The sequence below is a fragment of the Orcinus orca genome, chromosome 7 (genome assembly GCF_937001465.1).
Source record: "Orcinus orca chromosome 7, mOrcOrc1.1, whole genome shotgun sequence".
NCBI lineage: Eukaryota > Metazoa > Chordata > Mammalia > Artiodactyla > Delphinidae > Orcinus > Orcinus orca.
In genome coordinates, this window is record NC_064565.1 from 74266951 (window position 1) to 74290636 (window position 23686).

At 35.0% G+C, this 23686-nt stretch overlaps 1 protein-coding gene across 5 annotated transcripts in view; it reads right to left on the reverse strand.

Moving 5' to 3' along the window:
• Nucleotides 1-5571: 5571 nt before the first annotated feature.
• The window catches only part of TFPI (tissue factor pathway inhibitor), an 82739-nt gene continuing 64624 nt past the window's right edge, over nt 5572-23686 (reverse strand). For 3 of the 5 annotated variants that reach the window (XM_049712249.1, XM_033400254.2, XM_004276920.3), the window contains 2 exons: nt 9051-9230; nt 5572-8376 (listed from right to left, as the gene is read on the reverse strand). In XM_049712249.1, the coding sequence (XP_049568206.1) occupies nt 8270-8376; nt 9051-9230 (287 nt within the window). In that variant the 3' untranslated portion in view covers nt 5572-8269. Of the gene's footprint in view, nt 8377-9050; nt 9231-12706; nt 12732-19114; nt 19732-23686 lie in introns of those variants that run through there. The other 2 variants (XR_007478393.1, XM_033400256.2) reach the window with 2 other exon arrangements.

Here is a 23686-nt window from a genome sequence, read left to right on the forward strand (position 1 = left end):
TTGCATTTGATTTGGTGTTTTATGTTTTTCTTCTACAATACTTAAAATATTCTTCATTTGTGTCTGACAGTTTACTGGCAGCCAGTAGATAAAGAGAAACTGTGGGATTTACTGGATTTTAAAGATTTTCTTCCCAATTAAATGATGGTATGTATGTGTGTGTAGCTTGTGAAGGAGAAAAATAAAGAGAATATGCAAAAGGTTGAATAAAATTTTTCCTAACGTATACTTAGCTTTATAATTCCACAAACTTTCTCATCGAACAGTGGCAGATATTTTGAGTAAAAAAAAAATGGTAATTGTTTATTTCTTCATCTCTGGAGTAGAAACTTCTTGGCAAGATGGATCATTTAGGTAGCTCACAGCTGTTTGCATTTTGAAACTCTCTGGAAATCTCCCTAGAGTGATTTACAAATTTTGTAGAACATTCTGTTGAGAATAGGGAATACGTTAAAAAAAAATTGACTTTTGAAGGTCAAAATTCTTGCTTTCTGATTCCAAAAATTGACTAAGAAGGAAGTATTGAAAGTTTCCTCTGACTTCTAACTTGAGAGCACCTGCAGCTTAAGAAAGAGAGGTCAGTAAATTGGAATTACACTCTTTATGAAAATACAGATTAAATATGGATTAAAACCCCAAAGACACTCAGGTTCATAACTGACTTAGCTGATATTATCTCATGATAAATGAAGAAGAGCAAATCATCAGTAGTGTTGACAGAAATGGCTTAATTTTGGTTCAATTGAATTTGCTTAAAACTTATTAGTTAGAATAAATTGTAGATTGAAATAAAATATTTTGGTACTTGAAATAATTTACGCTTCACTAAATTTTGCTAGCTCTTTCAAGAATTATTACAAAAAGAGATTAAATACTTTATCATAAGCAAAAGCCAAATGTTAAGGCATTCAGAATCTTCCAAAGTGAGTGGGCCCCCTATAAAGTAGTAACTTGGAAGCTTGTCATAAAAAACTTCTGTTGTTTATGGACTAATCAGGCACTGAAAAAGAAAATCTGTTGCAGGTGTAGTCAGTTTAGATAAGGCAAGCTGCATCCACATAGGCTAGTTTTGGAGGAATATAGCAGACCACTGAAAATGACTTCCTTAATCTACATGGAATGCGGTTATTACCAACAGAAGAGCCTGGCCAGTGTTGACTTCTGTTTTTTAGTCACAGAACATCTTCACATTTGTTTTGGCTTACCATGTATCGGTGTTGGAGGCTTTAAAATAGAGAACATTTTTATAAAATTCTAAAATGCCAAACTGGAGGAATTTTTATAAGCAGTCAAGTCCAAAACACTATTTCTAAATATGAGTAAATGTGGGGTAAACAAATTAGATGACAAACAAATTCATCCACCAGGTAGTGTCAGTATTTGTATAATAAACAATAACTCTTAGTTCACACTTCAGAACTTTTCCCCACAGCCTGTGATGGAAAGTGAAAGCCTTAAACAACTTTACATTTATTTTAGTTAACATCTATTTTTCAGCTAAGCACTCCATGCACATAATTGAAAGATCAATTATTACTAAATGTGTATAACAAGTAAAGTGCTATTCCTCATCCCTCAGACTTCCACATCCAACTTTTTTCTGGCTTCCTTCAATTCTTGCCGTTGAGAGGCACAATTCCTTTTCTTATTTCTGCTTCTCTGTATGTGACCTATTCCTCCATATTTTCCCCTGTTCTTTAGAATTTTCTCACCTGTAGTGTTTGAAATTTCGTGTGTGCGTGTGTGTGTATGTATGTGTAGGGAGTGTGCTGGGTAGGTTTCCCTTTGTTGAATACAATATCCCATTTCAATAAAGGAAACATGTTATTAGTTCTATAAAATTTCCCTCCCCTCAATTTTATCTCTTCTATTTTTGTAGAACTTCTATTACAACAAGTTTGGGCTCTTGAATTGAATTCCGAATTTTCTTACTCTTTTTTCCTCTCCCATTTTCCTTTTCTATGGCTTTTTCCTTCTATAGCTTAGATATTTTCATCACTTTTCTCTCCAGTTTCTTAATTTTAAAAATGTTTATTGTATTTTAGTGTTTTTTCTTCATAATCTAGTGTTCTTTCTCTGCAAATACTAATTATAAGGGTTACAATAAATGGAAAGGTATTTAGCTTTTTTTACATCCCTCAATAACATATTGAATTTTTCTGTGGGGTTTTTCTGTAAAAGTCATTTACACATCTTTTGTGGGATTTACTGTTAAGTAGATTAGGGTTTTTGTTCTATTGTCACTAGTATGTATTTTCTGTTTTTCTTTTTTTAAATTTATTTTTAATTTTATTGCTATTTTCCTATTTAGCCTACAGAAATACTATCGATTTCATATGTTAAAATTGCATAAAGTAATCTTGCTGACCTCCAGTGTTCTGTTGTTTTAGATTCTCTTGGATTTTCAATTATGACAAGCATATTACATGCAAATAACTAATATCATGGTAATATTTATACCTAATTTCTGTTTCTTGTCTTTTTGCTTTGACTGTAAAACTAAGACAGCCTGGATATGTTAATAGCAATGGTAATAGAGAGCATCTTGCTCCTGTTCCTGAGTTTAATGAATATGTTTCTAAAAGTTTACCCCGAAGTATTATATAATTTTTGGTAGATATCCTTTACCAGATTAAGGAAGGTCTCTTCTCCTAAATTTGCTAAATTTTTAAATCATAAAACAAGTATCAAATTTAATCAAATGATTTTTCTTTATATATTGAAAATGATAATTTGGCTTATACTTTTTATTAATATTTTTTCATTACATTAAACAACAATTGCATTTGAACCATCTTTATATTTCTTGTAAATCATCAGTATTATTGGTTTTTCCTTTTGCCTCAAATAACAATATGGCTCAGTTACAGACCCTGTCTTTAAAAAAATTTTATATTTTCATCATGGATATTTGCTTTATTTTTGATTTATAAAAATACTACATTACAGTATATTTATCTTGGTTACTGAGTTTGTTTATGTCCCTTCAAATTTTGTGCCTGAGGCAAGTGTCTCACTTGTCTCACTCTACTCCCAGCCCTGCCAGTCAGATCACATATTTCAGATAGTGCTGATACCAACCAGATATTGGGGAGTAAATTTGTGAATCAAATCTGGTCAGTCAGAAAGTTACATTTCTCTAAACATGGCATTTGGCTCAAGGCTGGCCATAAGACATTTGGGTCAAAGAGAGGGAGGCCAGGATATGTTTTTGTTTTTAAGTTAAGATTTTATTATTATTATTACTGCTACTACTACTATTATTATTATTAAAGCAGTTTTAGATTCACAGCAAAATTGAAGGAAAGGTAGAGTTTTCCCATGTCTCCTCTACCATAACACATACATAGCCTCTCCCATTATCATCATCCCTGACCAGAATGTTACATTAGTTACAGTTGATGAACCTACATTGACACATGATCACCCAAGGTCCATAGTTTACATTATGGTTCACTCTTGCTGTTGTACATTCTATGTTTGGACAATATATAATGACATGTATCCATCATTATGGTATCATACAGAGTATTTTCACTGCCCCCCAATCCTCTGTGTTCTGTCTATTCATCTCTTCCTCCCCCATGCCCCCAACCCCTGGTAACCACTGATATTTTTACTGTCTCCATAGTTTTGCCTGTTCTAGGCAAATGCCATATATTTGGAATCATACAATATGTAGCTTTTTCAGATTGGCTGTTTTCACTTAGTAATATGCATTAAGTTTCCTCCATGTCTTTCCATGGCTTAGTAGTTCATTTCTTTTTTGTGCTGAATAATATCACATTGCCTAGATGTAACAGAGTTTATCCATTCATCTACTGAAGCACATCTTAGTTGCTGCCAAGTTTTGGCAATCATGAATAAAATTGCTATAAGTATCTGTGTGCAAGTTCTTACGTGAACATACATTTTCAACTCCTTTGGGAACACCAAGGAGCATGATTACTGGATGGTATAGTAAGAGTATGTTTAGTTTTGTAAGAAATTGCCATGCTGTCTTTCAAAGTAGCTATACTGTTTTGCATTCCTACCAGCAATGAATGAGTTGCTCTTGCTTTACCACATCTTTTCCAGCTGTTGGTGGTGTCAGTGTACCTTATTCAACCATCCTAATACGTGTGTAGCTCACTGTTGTTTTAATTTGCATTTCCATGGTGACATATGATGTGGAGCATCTTTTCATAAGCTTGTTTGCTGTCTGTATATCTTCTTTGAGGTGTCCGTTAAGGTCTTTGACCCATTTTTAATAGGGTTATTTGTTTCCTTATTGTTGAGATTTAAGAGTTCTTTGTATATTTTGGATAACAGTCCTTTATCCAATGTATGTTTTGCAAATATTTTCTCCCAGTCTGTAGCTTGCCTTCTAAGCTCTTGATATTTTGCAGAGCAGAAGCTTTTAATTTTAATGAAATCTAGCTTATCAATTATTTCTTTCATGGATCATACCTGAGGTCAGGACTTTATTTCAGTTCTTTGAGGTAAGAGAGTACAAACTTTTCTAGAAAACTTTACTCTGAGAGGATGTGGGACTTAAATTCTGGAAGTCATCTTGAAATCCTGTGAGATTAGAAAATAAAGGCAAAAAATGTTGGGCAGCAGAATCAGAGGTGAAGATAGATTGAATTCTGATGACAATATGAGGCCCTGAATCCAACCATAATGCAGTCAGCTACCTTTGACTTTTTCAATTTTTGTGATAAAAAATATCCCTGTTTTGTTTCAGACTGTGTGGGCCAGAATTTTTCTCATTTGTAAGCAAATTGATGAGGAGATCATACCTGTTGTCCTAAAGCTCTATTTTATTGTTACGCTATATGATTAAATGCCTGTGCACCTCTCTCTCTTTGGTAAGATGAATTATCATGTATTATTACTCCCTTTAAAAGTGGTCTGAATAATCCTAGCCAAGACTTCAGCTATGTGGTTAGAATAGTTCAGAGGTTGGGCCTGAGCGGCTGACAAGATCAAGGTTTCCGGTTCTGCAAAGCAGAATGCAGGGAAGGCAACTAAGATGTGTCCATGTTCAAGTCCTTGAGAAAGAACTAAAAGTCAAAAATTGGAGAGAGTAAATACAAATGCTAATTTCATAAAAACGAGACAAGAGCAGGAAGAGCTGGTGAAAAAATCAGAAAGTCCCCTAAATAATTGGTTACTTTAATGTCATATTCTTCCTTCTTCTGGTATAAAAATTGGACAGGCCTCCTTCAATAGTCAGGATCGGAAGTCATTTATATAATATATTGTCATATGATATATATTTAAATATATTATATTTGTACAACTATATGAGATGATTGGTAGAAATATATATGGAATAAATTAAATGTAGAATATATGGATTATAAGGCATAGCACACTAATTTGCTGAGTAAGAAATCATAACACATGGATGCCCATTTATAACTGAAAGGATTATTAGCAAATTCCAATTAAAGGAGGTAAGTAGAGTGGAGCTTGTGGAATAAGTTTTTTCTTTGTCTTAGAACTCTTTATCTTTGGAATAACTGAAGAGCATTAATTTTTATTTTTTGAAGTATAAAAAACTCATGAGTATAACAGTCATACTTTACTATTCAGGATAATATATTTTATTTCTTATACTGTAAAAAATAAAATCATTTGAGCAATTTTCAGCATACATGGTTAATTTTGAACAGAGAATAAACAAAGTCGGTAAATAAGCATTATATGCTGTATAACGTAATTCTATATAAAATTCACAGTTAGATGCATTTGATTATGCAAAATAAGGGAAAACAATACCACCAGCGACAATCTTATTTAAAAACACAGTAAACATAATATTCACATGCATTAAACATTGCAAACCATCTCTCAGTGTGTGTCTTTCTTGACTAAGTAATGAAGCCATGAATAGTTGTTGGCGAAAATAGTCAACTCACCAATGTGCTGTTTATATGTCCTTGGTAGCAACTTGACCTAGGGAGACTTTACCCTTTATTTAAAGCTATTGCTATCCATGTATAAAAGACAACAGGAATATTTCACAAGAGATTTTGATTTCCAAAAGTTCCAAATTCCACAGCAGAGACTCAGTTTAAGGCAGTTACTTATGTATGAATATTTGAAATCAAGATACAGAAATTTTCTTAAGTGAACAAATTGACACTGTTTTTCAATGATATAATTTTTATGCCATAGGGTGTATATTAGAACTTTTCATGTTATGCCTCAAAATACAGTGATTTTATAGTTCACATCAGCTGTACCCTGACTTCACATGAATGGTCTGGAGGGGATCATATTTTTAAATAAAAAATCAGCATGAATAAACTAAGTAATTAAACATATATTCAGTGATCAGTGAATACCACTTTAAATTGAAATAGTCATGAAAGAGTAGTGTAGGTAAGTGCAAAAATATATATAAATATATCAAAATTGGGGGATGGGGTGGGGTTAAGTACCAATTACTGAGTCATCGAAGGATTTTGAGTGGTGGAGAAATATATGAATTAATTCTTAAGTAGTTTCCAAGGTTTGGGGAAGGAAAAGGAGTGAATAGGTAGAGCAAAGAGGATTTTGAGGACAGTGAAAATACTTCGTTTGATACTATAAATGGTGGAATCATGTCATTACACATTTGTCCAAACCCATAGAATGTACACCAAGAGTGAACTATAATGTAAACTGTGGACTTAGAATGATTATGTTTTGTCAATGTAGTTTCATCAGTTGTAATAAATGTCCCACTCTGTTGCAGGATGTTGATAATGGTGGAGGCCATGCATGTGTAGGGTCAAGAGTTATTTGGGAAATCTTGAAATGTCCTCTCGATTTTGCTGTGAACCTAAAAGTGCTCTAAAAAAATAAAGCTTAAGGAAAAATTTAAAAAAGAAAAGAATTAAATTAATAATGATATGAAGAATGAAGTAGATGTAAAAAGCCTGGGAGTTAGATGAACTTTATGAAAAAGGAAGCATTAGTGTTTAGAAACTGATTGGAAGTAGTATATGAGGGAAAATAAGAAATCAAAATGGGTTCAAACTTTCAAGCCTGAGGAGCAGGCAGAATTATGATACTATTGCTAGAGAGAAGTAATTAAGCTAAACTAAATGGATAAAGTGGTTAGTTGTTTCTAGATGACAAGTTCAAATTTTAATGTGAAATTTGAAGTGAACATCATAGAATCTGAAATATCTAGAAGGCTGTTGAGATGTCAGACTGTACATGACTCAGCAGAGAAGGAAAGGTATAGATCTGGATAAAGTGAATTAACTCCAGAGAAATGTTAGTTAAAAGCCTGAGAGTGAATAACACATATGCTTTCTAGTAGAATCTTCCTTGCTGATAATTTTCTCTTCCTTTTCTACAGAAATAACATGATTTTGTTTTAAAAGCATGAATTACTGGTTGCTTTGTGTGCAAAACTTAATTATAAATGAATAGGTTTCAGGAGTTTTAAATATACTTGCTATTTTTGGTAAGAGAAAAGTTTGTCAAGCAATAAAATTAGGAAGTACATAAACAATTTCCTTTTGATTGCCACTAAGAAATTCCCTTTCCCACCAAGTCTTTTCTTATCATGATCTGTATTTAACACACAGCTATTCAGCCGTCTTTACTGATCTGATGAGCCATAAGCAAATAAAAGTTACATCAATCAAAATCAGGCAGGCACATGACGTAGAGTTGACTTTCTTTGTTCAGATATGGTTTGGCTCAAGATTGTTCGAGGTGCTGGTTAATGCAAAATGAGAAAAAGTATGTCTAGGGAGGGAATCACATGACAGAATTCTGTTATTACCAGCTCTTTCCAAATGAGTGATCTTTCCAAATTGAGTGATCTTTATCAGAAGAAGATGCTTGCCACTATTTTAGATGTGAAACCCCAAAACCACTTGATCTTTAATAGTTGTATTTCTTAATCTGGACATAGGCTGTAAAAAATATAATTGTATACATGATCAAAACAAAAGTGACAACATATTCTCAAATAGGATGATCACCAAATGGTAAAATGGACTGATTTGATGTCAGTTGTATGATAAATTGTAGTTAAATGGCAGATAGTTAGAAAGGGATTGAGAGAATAATAAGTTCATAGTAGACAGTTAATAAGTTATAGCCATAGAATAAGCAATTTGACCAGATAAGTAAAGGAACTCTGATGCAAATGCATTAATAGCAGGTAATATATGCATAGAAAATTCATTAAAAAGATTTCAGGAGAGAAAAAATAGAAATCATAATGAAAAGTTTTATCCAAAATATTTAGTAGAAATAATGTTGTAATGTAACAAATTTATATCTTTTTAACAAAAATTTCTTCATATACTATTTTCACTGGCTGCTTCTTTCTTTTTCTTTTGGTTTTAATTAATCCCCCTTTTGATATTCTTTGGATAAAACCTAAAAAGGAAGATAAATAAATTTATGCATGATAAAGTAACAACATAATAAAACATTTAATCTAAAATTTCTTCAAATTATCTTTTAATGTTTAAAACCAAAAAACATGTAATTGGTTTAAAAGTCTTTAATTTGTCTATATCTTTGTGTAAACAACCTCTTTCTAAGGATGTCACTTTGCATAAATGGGTAAACGTTATTGATTTTTATTATTCACCTTGAGCTACAAAATAATACTCATTTTATTAAAGTGGACATGTGGCTATGTAGAGTTATAGATGATTTTTATTTACATATTAATACTCTATAAATATGCAACATTTTTATTGTCAGAAGAAAATAAATACATTAAAGTTTTGTGCATTAGAAAGCTTAAAGATATTTTGGTATAATCCTTTAAAATGAAAGCTTAGTATGTAAATATTAAACGAATAAAATATTTTGTTTAAAATTGATTTTTTTCTATGAAGACACATTAAAAGGAATTACAGTTAACATATCTGGCAATATCATCAAAATGTAGTTGAAAAGGGGACACTTAGTTAAATAATAATACTGTTTCTTATCATAAATAGAACTCATTTCATACTTTCATAGATTAAAATTCATTCATAATTTCAACATAATTATTATCTTAAACACTAGTGAATTAATAAGAAGAATGTCCTCTATACCTTTTTTACAAGTCTTAAGACACGCTTTTTTAGAGGTAAAATTGTTTTCATTCCCTCCACATCCACTGTACTTAAATGGGCGGCATTTCCCAATGATTGAATTGTAGTAGAATCTACTCTCATTGGCTTGACATAATCCTCTGTCTGCTGGGCTCAGACACCAGGAGGGGCCATAAAATTCTAAAAACATCAAGAAAACATGGTAAGCCATATATGATAGTTAATCTGAAACTTTCATATTTATTGTTTATAGATTAGTCTTGTGGCATGTTTATGTAAAACAGTAATCTGAATGAATTAAAGTAACAAAATTCATGTATTTCAATTCTAGGAAAATGTTTAACCAATCTCCAAGTGTCCACTATACTGACACCTTTCTCCAATAAATGTAAACGTAGGTACATTTGTTAAAGGAAAGTGCCGGGATTACTCTTTATGTGACAAAACTAGTTGTACATAATACAAACAACCACTATTCAACAATTTAATTTGTGAAAATTTATTAACCATATCAATTTTTAAAAAAATTATCATTGTTTACATATCATTTGTTCATGAGTATTCAACTTTGCAAAACAAGTCCTGATGAGCAAAATCCTTACTCATTGTATGACACAAACTGAAGCTGAGAAAGAGTTCTTTCCCTGACTAAAGTTCTGAATGATATAACTAACATATCACAATTTAAAGCGCAGGGAATCAGGTATAGCAAATTCTAACCTTAAGCTTTGGAAAAGGAGCTCAGAAGAGATGATCTGGCTTAGTAATAAAGTTTTCTTGTGAATTGAACCATCAGTTCTAGATGAGTTAGATATTTTTGCAAAGGAAGGAATATTGCTAAAGGCAGGAAAGATCAAACATTTACAGGTTTAAACCAGACAGACAGGCTGGTCTGTCAATGGGACCAACCACTTTCAAAAACAGAAGGAAAAAAAACATGCAATTAGGGTAATGAAAGGATAACTCATTTCCTTAAGGCGAAGCAGAAAAATGGTTTCAGCCCAATGATAATTTTTAGCTCCTTCTGGAATTCCTGTCAGTGAGGGGAAGCTGGTACTCTTCAGTAGCAGAGCTAAACTGCTTGATATTATTGGTAAATCAGTACTGCAGGTAAATTGGTGGATGGTCAGGAATCAATAAAAGAGAGCTTTAGTGGCTTTGCCAAATAGTGAGATGTGGTACAGCCAATGCAGATGAAGAGGATTTGCTAAATGTACATCACTGGCAGAAAATAGAACTTTGAGGAATCCAGTAGCAATGAAGGCAAATAGGTTGTGCAAAAAAGCAAGAAGTGGTTTGATGGCAAGTGAACCCCAGGTGGATAGACTAAAAGAGAAATAAAACAATTTGAGAAAGAAATGAAAAAGATCTTAAATTGATAAACACAATTTTATAACCTCCTGCCTTCTATGTATTTAAATATTAGAGTGTCTTGATATAACGTCTCATGTAAAGAGAAATTCTGGAACATATAAGAGAAGCAGTGGGAATACTATGGGAATAATTTATGATAAAACATTTTAGAAAGGTGACATTTTCTGTCAATTCAAGAACTGAAATCACATTAAAAATTTTTGTATTATTTAGTCTTTGACTAGGTGTGTAGACACTGATTTTTTTTTTTTTTTTTTTTTTTTTTTGCGGTACGTGGGCCTTTCACTGTTGTGGCCTCTCCCGTTGTGGAGCACAGGCTCCGGACACGCAGGCTCAGCGGCCATGGCTCACGGGCCCGGGATCTTCCCGGACCGGGGCACGAACCCATGTACCCTGCATCGGCAGGCCGACTCTCAACCACTGCGCCACCAGGGAAGCCCTAGACACTGATTTTAAAAGAAACTCCTAGGATCTATAAAACATCATTCAAAATCATGTAGTCTAATTTATGTTTGGCCTCACCCCATTTGGGGGTTACAGTGCATGATTATTGCCATCATAAATCAAATTTAAAATGTACTTGGTGAGAATGTGTGCTTAATTTTTTAGAAAATGTCAAGGTCTTTTTGCCCCAACAATGGCTCAAGTAGGAGGAAATTTCTAACAACCTAGGAGAGATATGTTCTAATTGAGTCCAATATTGTGCAAGCTTTTCCAGTAGGTATGTTGTGGATTCTCATTAATCCACAGCCAAGAATATGAGATGATGAGATGGTTATCATTTGCCACCACTTCTAATTCCATGAGTCATCCAAAGTCATCACCTATGTTCAGAAACAAATGAAATACCCCACAAGCAATTAGCCTGATTTGAGAAACAGAAAACAGAGGAAATTGCTATTCTTTGAAAAATTATCCTCAGAAAGCACCCACAGATGCTTCATAGTATATGTGTAAGTATGATGATATGATTTATACATCAATTTCACTTTAGCATTTTGTACACAAGATGTCATTAGCCCACAGTAAGTTGAAAATAATAATATGGATGTACTTGTAAGTTATACACTTCTTTTCAAATGTTAGTTATTATGTCTTAATAGCAATGCCCTACCTCAAGTTCCTTATTCCGGGACAGAGAGAGTTTTCTGATGACAGGGAGCAAAATCATCCTTCTTTTTGCTTACAATCTAGAGTAAAACTGGCGCCATAACAAAATCAATGCCATTTCAACTTGAGCAAAAGTTGGCTTGGGTATCTGGGGCTACAGTCCCTAGATTAAAGGTAACAAGGGATGTGTCTCTGTTATCACAGGCCAGGAGCCTCAAACATCTTGTGAAAGCTAGAACCAAAATGATCTCTCCAGTGGGATCTGAAACCATGGAGCATACACCACAGTTTTGGTGGAGAGATGTACTGCAGCGTCTGTATTCCTTTAGCGACCCAGTCTTCCAACAGTTTGCCACTGACCAAATCTACTCAGAAGCCAAAGAAAGAGCATGAAGAAGGCAGGGGATTAGTTTGAAAGCAAACAGACAGTTGACAGCACAGATCCATCAAAAAGAGTTTTTCTACCTGTTAAATTGTCCCAGGCATCAGATTGCCTCTACCCGAAGCTCTTTGTGACTTCTGAATCAGAGGATGTGTGGAATGCTGCTTTCTGACAGCCTGGCATCTGGTGTGCAGACTTGAATTGTCCCTCTTACCAGATAGCAGCTCCTACTCAGAAAGTGTCTGTCCATGACTGACCCGATGACAGCTGTTTGTCTATCTCATTTATTTGTCCTGTTTTAATCACTACCTACACAGATCATCAAACACAACTCACATTTGACCCAGGTCAATATAGAGAAGTAAGAATATTTTGATTAGGGGGTTAAAGCTTGAAATTAATCACTAAGAATGTTGTATTTTAAATTTTAAAAATTATGTATTTAATAATGCAATAAGTTATCATCAGTTGGGGAGTCTTCATAATGTCATTACTCTTCAGAAACATGAATTATACCCACTACATAAACTAATCTATTTCTCCTAAAATCATTTAAACTCTAAGCAGTTAAGACTCTCATTGGATTATTTTAGCATAAACAACATAATTAAAATAATGAAGCAGATGGTTTCTCAAGGACATTTTAGCTCCAAGGATGTTTTGGGTCCTTGATTATCATTTGATTCAATCTCCAAAGGTGAGGAAATAGAAATATTTTTGCCCCCTGTGAGGAGATAAGCTTGACTGTTTTCAATTAACATATTTATTCTAGATAAACACAGTCACTCACCTATTCAAAATCCAGACTTTGATATCTACAGTGAAAGAAAATATAAAGATTTTGAAGTAGTTGCACAATGTGATATTTTGGTCTAGATTATAATTATTCACAGAAATTTAAGATCGAATAAAAAGACTCTAACCTGACTTCTGTTCTTTTCCAAAGTAATTTAATAACCAAATGCATTCTGTCTTGATCTTGCCATTAATAACAATTTAGATAGCTTCCATTTAGAGGGTCTATGATAGATTTCAGAATTCAGGATCCACTTACATTCTGCCAGGAGCTGCCATGATGTAGTATGACTAGTAAACTATAAGGTGATGCTCCAGAGCCAGTTTTATATGTAGAGTGCCTTATGCAATTGCTTTGAAACTTACACACTAAACTTTGAATTTTGTACTCACTTGAATCTTTACTATGGTGTCTCTCTTACTGTCCCATTTTACATGCCTATATTTAGGCTTTTATTTTACCAACGAACTTAGGTTTTAGGAACTACCTCATCACTTGTTGAATAAATTATTTTTTGTCTTCTGAGATTCTTTTAGGGAATTGAATAACAAATCTTTCCTTTGAACAACAAATTCTTTTTTCCCATAATTTTATTGTGAAGAAAAATATAAAGATTTTTATTTTCTAATTATACTTTATCATTGTAAAATGTTGAAATAATATAAAAGTATGACAAATATAAAACAAAAGTTCTCCATAATTTGACCCTTGCCCTTTAAACCACCACCAGTGGTTTGGGAATATCTTCCCCCAAATCGTTTGCATATGCAAACATATTAGTATACTGTTCTGTCTCATTATTATATTTGATAATATTTTCTGGCTTGTTTCCACATTTCTTCATCTGTATACCTCATTCTTTTTTTTTTTTTTTTTTTGCGGTACGCGGGCCTCTCACTGTTGTGGCCTCTCCCGTTGCGGAGCACAGGCTCCGGACGCGCAGGCTCAGCGGCCATGGCTCACGGGCCCCGCTGCTCCGCGGCATGTGGGATCTTCCCGGACCGGGGCACGAACCCGTGTCCCCTGCATCGGCAGGCGGACTCTCAACCACTGGGCCACCAGGGAAGCCCTACTACCTCATTCTTTTTAATGTATGCACAGTATTTAATTTTTTGAATTGACTACAGTATACTTAATCCATTATTGTGTATACATAGATTACTTCCGTTTATTTTTTTCAGTTCCAGACAGTGGCTCATGAACATCCTTATATACTGGTTCAGATATTTCTAGGAGATATTTCTAAAATTAGAATTGTGCAAAAGCTATATTCAATTTATAATTTGGTAGATGCTGTTGCCTTTTCCACTAAAAGTTTATATAAATTTATACATTTACAATAGTGTTTAAAAGTGCCTAAACAATTTAACAAAAAGTGCCTAAAAATTTTAACAAACTTGGACCTTACTGCATTGTATTTATTTACCATTTGTTGCTTTTATTTTCTCTTCATACCCACAAAAGTGGAAGTAATTGCTCATTACTCAAATGTTCTGCAAATTTACAGAACCTAAGGTGCCACTGATTTTAAGATGCACCATTATTTTATGCACTGCTTATAAAGAAAAAAATACAATTACACTGTTACATACCATAAGTTACAAGTTTCATCATGATCTGAACCATGTTAAAACATGGAAAAATATGTACCTCACAATCAATAAAATATGATAGTTTATCTTTTTGTGTCAACACCCCAAAATTAAGCACATACATATACATATATAAACACACACAAAAAGCTGAGAGGGTATGTAATCAGTGGGAAAGGTGATCACTGTAGAGATGTTTTTATGAGGTACGGAGCTTAGACTTTACAACTCTGCAAAATAGATTCTTTTGTGCTAAGCCTATTCTATACTGCTGGGGATCCTCCAGAAGCTACTTTTACGGTATTTTATTTACTTCATGATGAGTTGGAAACAAAAATAGCAAAGAAATAGTAAAAGGAAATATGTTAGAATATTAATGGTGAGTGTCTCCACGTAATGCAAATATGGCTAATTTTTTCTTCTACTTTTTTTTTGCAAGTTGTCTTCAATTATAATGCTCAAATTATGTAATAATAAAATATATAATAAATATTAGAGATATTATATAATAAAAATATTTTTAGGGGGATCCCAGTGTTATGGGGTCATAAAGAAAGGCTAGAGATTAGAATCTATTTCAGATTAGGAATGAAGAATAAACCTGTCACTTGTAAATTTACTATTTACAGATAGTAAATTTGTACTACAGGGAAAGCATGTATCTCCATTCACTAGGTAGAACTGGTGTTAAATGGGTAGAAATTGACATGCTGTATAGAAAAGAGGGCAGGGAATGGGAAAACAAGCACTATGGAACTTTCTTTTTTCTGTGTGTACTGGGCCACTTAGCTGAGGTTGAAATGTAAAAGGTAAGCTGCCAGGGCACTTGAAACTGAAAGGTCATGGGGAAATAGACTGTCAGAAACCTTGCCCAGACAATGAAGCCCCACAGATTAAACAGGAGGAAGGGAAATTAGGTAGATATTTATTCGGTTGGATTTCCTTGCCTAGATATTGCCTAATCCATGGACAAAGTTCACAAAACTATTTTCATCAAGGGGTTTTTCTAAATAAAGCCACAAAGGAAAAAAGCCATAGTAAAATCACAAATTATGAGACTCTTATGAGTAAACTTATACTAAGATAATTATACCTTATAATACATTAGAAAAACTTTTCTTCATATCTGCAACATTGAAAACCCTATAAGATTTTAGTAAAAGGTAATGCTTATTTAGTAAAATGTAATGCTTATTTAGTCCCTTGATCAGCTTTCAAGAAATTTTAATAAGCAAAGGAGGTAGAGGGAATATAGGTGAAGGAAAGCACAGGTCCGAATATTCCTGGTTTGTTGAGGTACTTCACAAACTCCAAGCTATCTGAAGAGCAGAGTGCATGGAGAGTATAGTGGGACACAAGGCTGGAAAAGCAGATTTAGACAAAATTAAGAAGGTCCTTGAATAGTAATATATTTGGTTTTTATGATGTAGACATTAATAAATGACTGAACATATAAAAGGATGAAAGAGACAAATTCTGATCTATCTTTATGCGTGAAACAAACACAACCAGGCATGTGTCAGCTGAATCCAGTAGGGGACTTGCAATAGAGGAGAATATAAGATAACCCTAACTAAAGCAGTTACAGTGGGAATGGCTAAAATTAAGCACCAAAGTGAATGTGGGTAGTGAGACAGCTAGAGAGAAGGTAATTCTAATATTTCTAGACTGGCTGACTTAGAAGATGGAATATTTCTAATGTATTATGAAATATAATTAGAGTATAAAATATAGTCAGTAGTTTCAAAATTTGTCATTTTATCATGGATTTCTTTCAATGTGGCTTTACTTAGAAAATTCCCTGAATGAAGATGGAATTGTGAACTATGCCTATGGATTAGCCAGCACCTAGGCAAACAAGTCCAAGACGTTAGGTAGAAGATGGAACTCAGGTTTTGAGAAGACAGAAAATTTTAATTTTGACAATCCTTCAGTGCAAGTACAACATCATGACTATGTCCTCCCTTCATCTATGTATGCCCCTACTTCTCAGGCATGCCTGTAAAAGACAAAACCACCCTCTTATTTATTATTATTAAACTCCCAGTCTGCATGACAAATCCTGTAATATAGAAGGCACTCAATTATTATTGAACTGAATCGAAATTTAGAAACATAACAGATCTGTACCTAGAGTCATAAGATAAAGTTGGAAACACAGGTTTGCAAGTCCTCTGATTAGAAATAAGACCCAAAGACACGAAACAGGTATTGGTATTTTATAATTATGTTTGAATTTTACAAGTGCTTTATGTTATTTCAGGTAATCATAGTATTGAGTATATTAAATACAGACACTTCAAATCAAGGTTACATACTTTAGTTGTATTAAAAATTATTACTAATAAAGTGCATACAAATGATACCCCTGATTATTTTATTTTTTCCTGCTTTAAACCTCTGTTGATAGTGGATAATCATTGATACCACCATCGTGAAAAATTCAAATATTAATACCTTTGAGCTCTTATTTGTGCTAAACACTGGGTTAAGATAAGTCATTACAATCTTCCCCGAAATTTTATGAGCTATCACTCTTCACATATAACAAATGAGGCACCTGAGGCTGAAAGTTGTGTAATTTTTTTCAAGGCCACAGAGAGAGTCTGCAATAGCAGAACTGGAATTTAAACCACATCTTTCTGCCCATAAAGCCAATGTTCTTAACCACTATGATATGTCTACTGAAAACGAACTAGAAAATAAAAATAACTGAGCAAATATATTTTAATAATTATCAGGTAAAATGAAAGTTGTCACAACTTATCCTTTATGTTTCATTCTCAAAGTCTCTCTTCTTTGAAGCTCAGATTCAGTATGTCTTAGAAGCTTCTTACCCTCAGTTATGTGAGTGGAGTTGGAATTTATCAAGTTTGTACAGGAGAAATATACTTAATCAAAACAGGTCATCAAACAAGGAGGCTGAAGACAAGTTTTGGGAGTAACAGTGCTGAGCCAAACGGTATTCAGAGAGCTCAAACATTTGAAGGCGAGAATTATTGAGTTGGCATGTTCAGCCTGGGCAGATTCTAGAAATAGACCAAAGTTCCAGGATTTTATGCCCTCTCTGATCATATTTGCACTGGCCAGTTGGATCCATTTAATAGCATTAAGATGTGATAGAAGACTAGAACCCTCATTCTGCTGTGTCCCTAGGAAAGATAAAGTTGGAATTTTCCTAAAATATACATTTTATGTCAATGCTTCTCAAATTCATTCCTGCAAAGATTGTCCAGCATTCAAATAGAAAAAGGGCAAAGGCTTACATGCAACACGGAGTAGCACAGGGTTTTCTAACCTAGTCCTATCTCATTCCTAACATGTCCTATAGCAGTCCATACCAAAATCATAATATAGGGATTTTTCCTTTTTAGCCGAAAACATGTGCCATCAAATGAATCAATGAATTAGTATTAATTTGTTAGTTTGTATTGTATTCATTTGTGAATAAGTTTTGATTTATAGTTGTGTAATGGTCACATGCCAAAGAAGTTTATTCCTACCATTTTACTTGTTCATATAAAATTAATGTCATTCAAAGTAATTTGGTTTTCAAAATGGAGGTCTGTGAATTTTCTCTTTTAAAGGTATCCATATATTTAGAAACACTTCTCTGGAGGAATCTTATGACTGGGGCAAAAAATTTATCCTTGTTAAAACCAGAGATGGTCCAGGAAGAAAAGGATTAGCAAAAGTAGTCAGTGGTCACCTAGAGTGACTATAGTCAGATGGCAGCACTCTTGGCAGAGATGAAGTGCTACATTTTTGTTTCTCACCAGATCTCCTGCCAAGAAATAGTAGGTCTGATGAATCCTTACCACAAGTTGTTATCAATTTTTGTAAAGCTAGCTTGAAGGCACCTGATTCACCACGCAGGAATATTTAGATTATGAGGGAAGTTTCTGTGCTTCTTGGTTTGAGAACACAGTATGAAAAACAGGATACTTCTTTGGGACTATGGAAGCGGGTTGTTGATGAGTGGGGTTTTCCAGAATTGTTGACACTGCTTAGTGATTAACTGTGGTATACAGCTAAGTGTGTAACTCTTCAGATGATGGAGGTTATTTTCTTTCCAAAAAATTTCCATGGTTGTAATAGTCTCCTTTATGTAACCACATCTTTAACAAGAGGCCAAATAGGTGACAACATTCTCTTGCAAATCTGTAAATTGACCATATCAGTAATGGTGTTTGGTGTCAATCAGGCAATTTCTGAGCATAACACCTCTTCCAGAAGGCTGATAACCAAAATTTTTTAAAAGAGGTGTGTGTGTGTGTGTGTGTGTGTGTGTGTGTGTGTGTCTTTTCTACCCATTTTTTTCACATATATATGGAATCTGGCCACTAGGTCATACAATGAATACAGTCAGGAGAGACATAGAGTTCCAAGTACCCAAATGGCCTTCAGAATACCATCCAATCATTCTCCCTTGACCTGGAGGCTGCCAGGAAGCAACATGGGACTAGGTCAGGTATATAGATGTTCATTTTCTTAAATAGTAAGTACCAGACTGGGTTGGCAATAGACTTTTTTTTTTTGTGGTACATGGGCCTCTCACTGTTGTGGCCTCTCCCGTTGTGGAGCACAGGCTCCGGACGCGCAGGCCCAGCGGCCATGGCTCACGGGCCCAGCCGCTGCGCGGCATGTGGGATCCTCCCGGACCGGGGCACGAACCCATGTCCCCCACATCGGCAGGCGGACTCCCAACCAGTGCGCCACCAGGGAAGCCCGGCAATAGACTTCTGAAGTCTACTCAAAGTTTTTCTTTCCTTAATATCATATAGCTGGTGTAGTTCCAAGACAGCTATTAAGAGTTGATATACAGGGGCTTCCCTGGTGGCGCAGTGGTTGAGAGTCCGCCTGCCGATGCAGGGGACATGTGTTCGTGCCCCGGTCCGGGAGGATCCCACATGCCACAGAGCAGCTGGGCCCGTGAGCTATGGCCGCTGAGCCTGCACGTCCAGAGCCCGTGCTCCGCAACGGGAGAGGCCGCAGCAGTGAGAGGCCCGCGTCGAAAAAAAAACAAAAAAACAGTTGATATACAGAAGCAAAGGAAGCTATGAGCAGCAGAAGGATAATCCACTTTTTTCATGAATGAGTCAAGTCCACTCAAAAGGCCCAGTACCCATATGAACACTTGAAAACATTAGTTTTTCTTTGCTAGTTAGATGTTTATCAAAGAGATATATTGAGATGAATATATTAACTCTATGCATATAAATATTAAAACTTTATTAATAGTATCCTATGAAAGGCATCACATATACCATATAAATATTAAAGAAATACCAAAAAACAATTATTAACATATGCATAAAATGCTATGTAATCTTAAAATGAATATGGATGCATGAATGCAGATGTTCAGAAAGACTTGGTAAGTGTGATCAGCATTCTTCCAACCGTCATTTGTTCTTTCTGTTGTAACTGTGGATTACAAAATTAATAAATAAAAAAATATTAGTCTTCTATCCTGTGCCTAACAGTGGGATAAACACTAGGGGAGGGAGGTCTACAAAATATATAATCCATGGTCTCTTCCTTCAAAAAACTTGTAATCTAGTCAGTGAGGCAGAGCTGACACATCAAGCAATATAAATATTAAATGAATCAAAATAAAAAGCCAGGGGAAAGAGAGAGGAAGAAGTCTTCCTTATGGTGGTAAAAAAAGCAGCTTAGATACGATGAGGAAGGCCAGTGAGTTTTAGGTGGGAGAAAGCAGTGGATAACTTGTGTTTAATAATAATGAAGAGAAGCAGTGGATTAAAGCTCCACAATCAACTTGATATACCCTGCATCTGTGGAATACCTGAATAGACAACGAATCATCCCAAATTAAGGAGCCCTGTGGATGAAAGGCTCTTGGTGCTGCAGCCAGGAGTCAGTGCTGTGCCTCTGAGGTGGGAGAGCCAACTTCAGGACACTGGTCCACAAGAGGCCTCCCAGCTCCACATAATATCAAACAGCAAAAATCTCCGAGAGATCTCCATCTCAACGCCAGCACCCAGCTTCACTCAACGACCAGCAAGCTACAGTGCTGGACAGCCTATGCCAAACAACTAGCAAGACAGGAACACAACCCCACCCATTAGCAGAGAGGCTGCCCAAAATCATAATAAGTCTACAGACACCCCAAAACACACCACCAGACGTGGACCTGCCCACCAGAAAGACAAGATCCAGCCTCATCCACCAGAACACAGGCACTAGTACCCTCCACCAGGAAGCCTACACAACCCATTGAACCAACCTTAGCCACTGGGGACAGACACAAAAAACAACAGGAACTACAAACCTTCAGCCTGCAAAAAAGGAGACCCCAAACACAGTAAGATAAGCAAAATGAAAAGACAGAAAAACACACAGCAGATGAAGGAGCAAGATAAAAACCCACCAGACCTAACAAATGAAGAGGAAATAGGCAGTCTACCTGAAAAAGAATTCAGAATAATGATAGTAAGGTTGATCCGAAATCTTGGAGATAGAATGGACAATAGAATGGACAAATTGCAAGAATCAGTTAACAAGGACCTAGAAGAACTAAAGATGAAACAAGCAACGATGAACAACACAATAAATGAAATTAAAAGTACTCTAGATGGGATCAATAGCAGAATAACGGAGGCAGAAGAAAGGATAAGTGACCTGGAAGATAAAATAGTGGAAATAACTACTGCAGAGCAGAATAAAGAAAAAAGAATGAAAAGAACTGAGGACAGTCTCAGAGACCTCTGGGACAACATTAAACGCACCAACATTCGAATTATAGGGGTTCCAGAAGAAGAAGAGAAAAAGAAAGGGACTGAGAAAATATTTGAAGAGATTATAGTTGAAAACTTCCCTAATATGGGAAAGGAAATAGTTAATCAAGTCCAGGAAGCACAGAGAGTCCCATACAGGATAAATCCAAGGAGAAATACGCCAAGACACACATTAATCAAACTGTCAAAAATTAAATACAAAGAAAACATATTAAAAGCAGCAAGGGAAAAACAACAAATAACACACAAGGGAATCCCCATAAGGTTAACAGCTGATCTTTCAGCAGAAACTCTGCAAGCCAGAAGGGAGTGGCAGGACATATTGAAAGTGTTGAAGGAGAAAAACCTGCAACCAAGATTACTCTACCCATCAAGGATCTCATTCAGATTTGATGGAGAAATTAAAACCTTTACAGACAAGCAAAAGCTGAGAGACTTCAGCACCACCAAACCAGCTCTACAACAACTGCTAAAGGAACTTCTCTAGGCAAGAAACACAAAAGAAGGAAAGGACCTACAATAACGAACCCAAAACAATTAAGAAAATGGGAATAGGAACACACATATCGATAATTACCTTAAACGTAAATGGACTAAATGCTCCCACCAAAAGACACAGATTGGCTGAATGGATACAAAAACAAGACCCATATATTTGCTGTCTACAAGAGACCCACTTCAGACCTAGAGACACATACAGACTGAAAGTAAGGGGATGGAAAAAGGTATTTCATGCAAATGGAAACCAAAAGAAAGCTGGAGTAGCAATTCTCATATCAGACAAAATAGACTTTAAAACAAAGACTATTAGAAGAGACAAAGAAGGACACTACATAATGATCAAGGGATCGATCCAAGAGGAAGATATAACAATTGTAAATATTTATGCACCCAACATAGGTGCACCTCAATACATAAGGCAAATACTGACAACCATAAAAGGGGAAATCGACAGTAACACATTCATAGTAGGGGACTTTAACACCCCACTTTCACCAATGGACAGATCATCCAAAATGAAAATAAATAAGGAAACACAAGCTTTAAATGATACATTAAACGAGATGGAGTTAATTGATATTTATAGGACATTCCATCCAAAAACAACAGAATACACATTTTTCTCAAGTGCTCATGGAACATTCTCCAGGATAGATCATATCTTGGGTCACAAATCAAGCCTTGGCAAATTTAAGAAAATTGAAATTGTATCAAGTATCTTTTCTGACCACAACGCCATGAGACTAGATATCAATTACAGGAGAAGATCTGTAAAAAATACAAACACATGGAGGCTAAACAATACACTACTTAATAATGAAGTGATCACTGAAGAAATCAAAGAGGAAATCAAAAAATACCTAGAAACAAATGACAATGGAGACACAACGACCCAAAACCTGTGGGATGCAGCAAAAGCAGTTCTAAGGGGGAAATTTATAGCAATACAAGCCCACCTTAAGAAGCAGGAAACATCTCGAATAAACAACCTAACCTTGCACCTCAAGCAATTAGAGAAAGAAGAACAAAAAAACCCCAAAGCTAGTAGAAGGAAAGAAATCATAAAAATCAGATCAGAAATAAATGAAAAAGAAATGAAGGAAACAATAGCAAAGATCAATAAAACTAAAAGCTGGTTCTTTGAGAAGATAAACAAAATAGATAAACCACTAGCCAGACTCATCAAGAAAAAAAGGGAGAAGACTCAAATCAATAGAATTAGAAATGAAAAAGGAGAGGTAACAACTGACACTGCAGAAATAAAAGAGATCATGAGAGATTACTACAAGCAACTCTATGCCAATAAAATGGACAATCTGGAAGAAATGGACAAATTCTTAGAAATGCACAACCTGCCAAGACTGAATCAGGAAGAAATAGAAAATATGAACAGACCAATCACAAGCACTGAAATTGAAACTGTGATTAAAAATCTTCCAACAAAGAAAAGCCCAGGACCAGATGGCTTCACAGGCGAATTCTATCAAACATTTAGAGAAGAGCTAACACCTATCCTTCTCAAACTCTTCCAAAATATAGTAGAGGGAGGAACACTCCCAAACTCCTTCTACGAGGCCACCATCACCTTGATACCAAAACCAGACAAGGATGTCACAAAGAAAGAAAACTACAGGCCAATATCACTGATGAACATAGATGCAAAAATCCTCAACAAAATACTAGCAAACAGAATCCAACAGCACATTAAAAGGATCATACACCATGATCAAGTGGGGTTTATTCCAGGAATGCAAGGATTCTTCAATATACGCAAATCTATCAATGTAATAAACCATATTAACAAACTGAAGGAGAAAAACCATATGATCATCTCAATAGATGCAGAGAAAGCTTTTGACAAAATTCAACACCCATTTATGATAAAAACCCTGCAGAAAGTAGGCATAGAGGGAACTTTCCTCAACATAATAAAGGCCATATATGACAAGCCCACAGCCAACATCATCCTCAATGGTGAAAAACTGAAAGCATTTCCACTAAGATCAGGAACAAGACAAGGTTGCCCACTCTCACCACTCTTATTCAACATAGTTTTGGAAGTTTTAGCCACAGCAATCAGAGAAGAAAAGGAAATAAAAGGAATCCAAATCGGAAAAGAA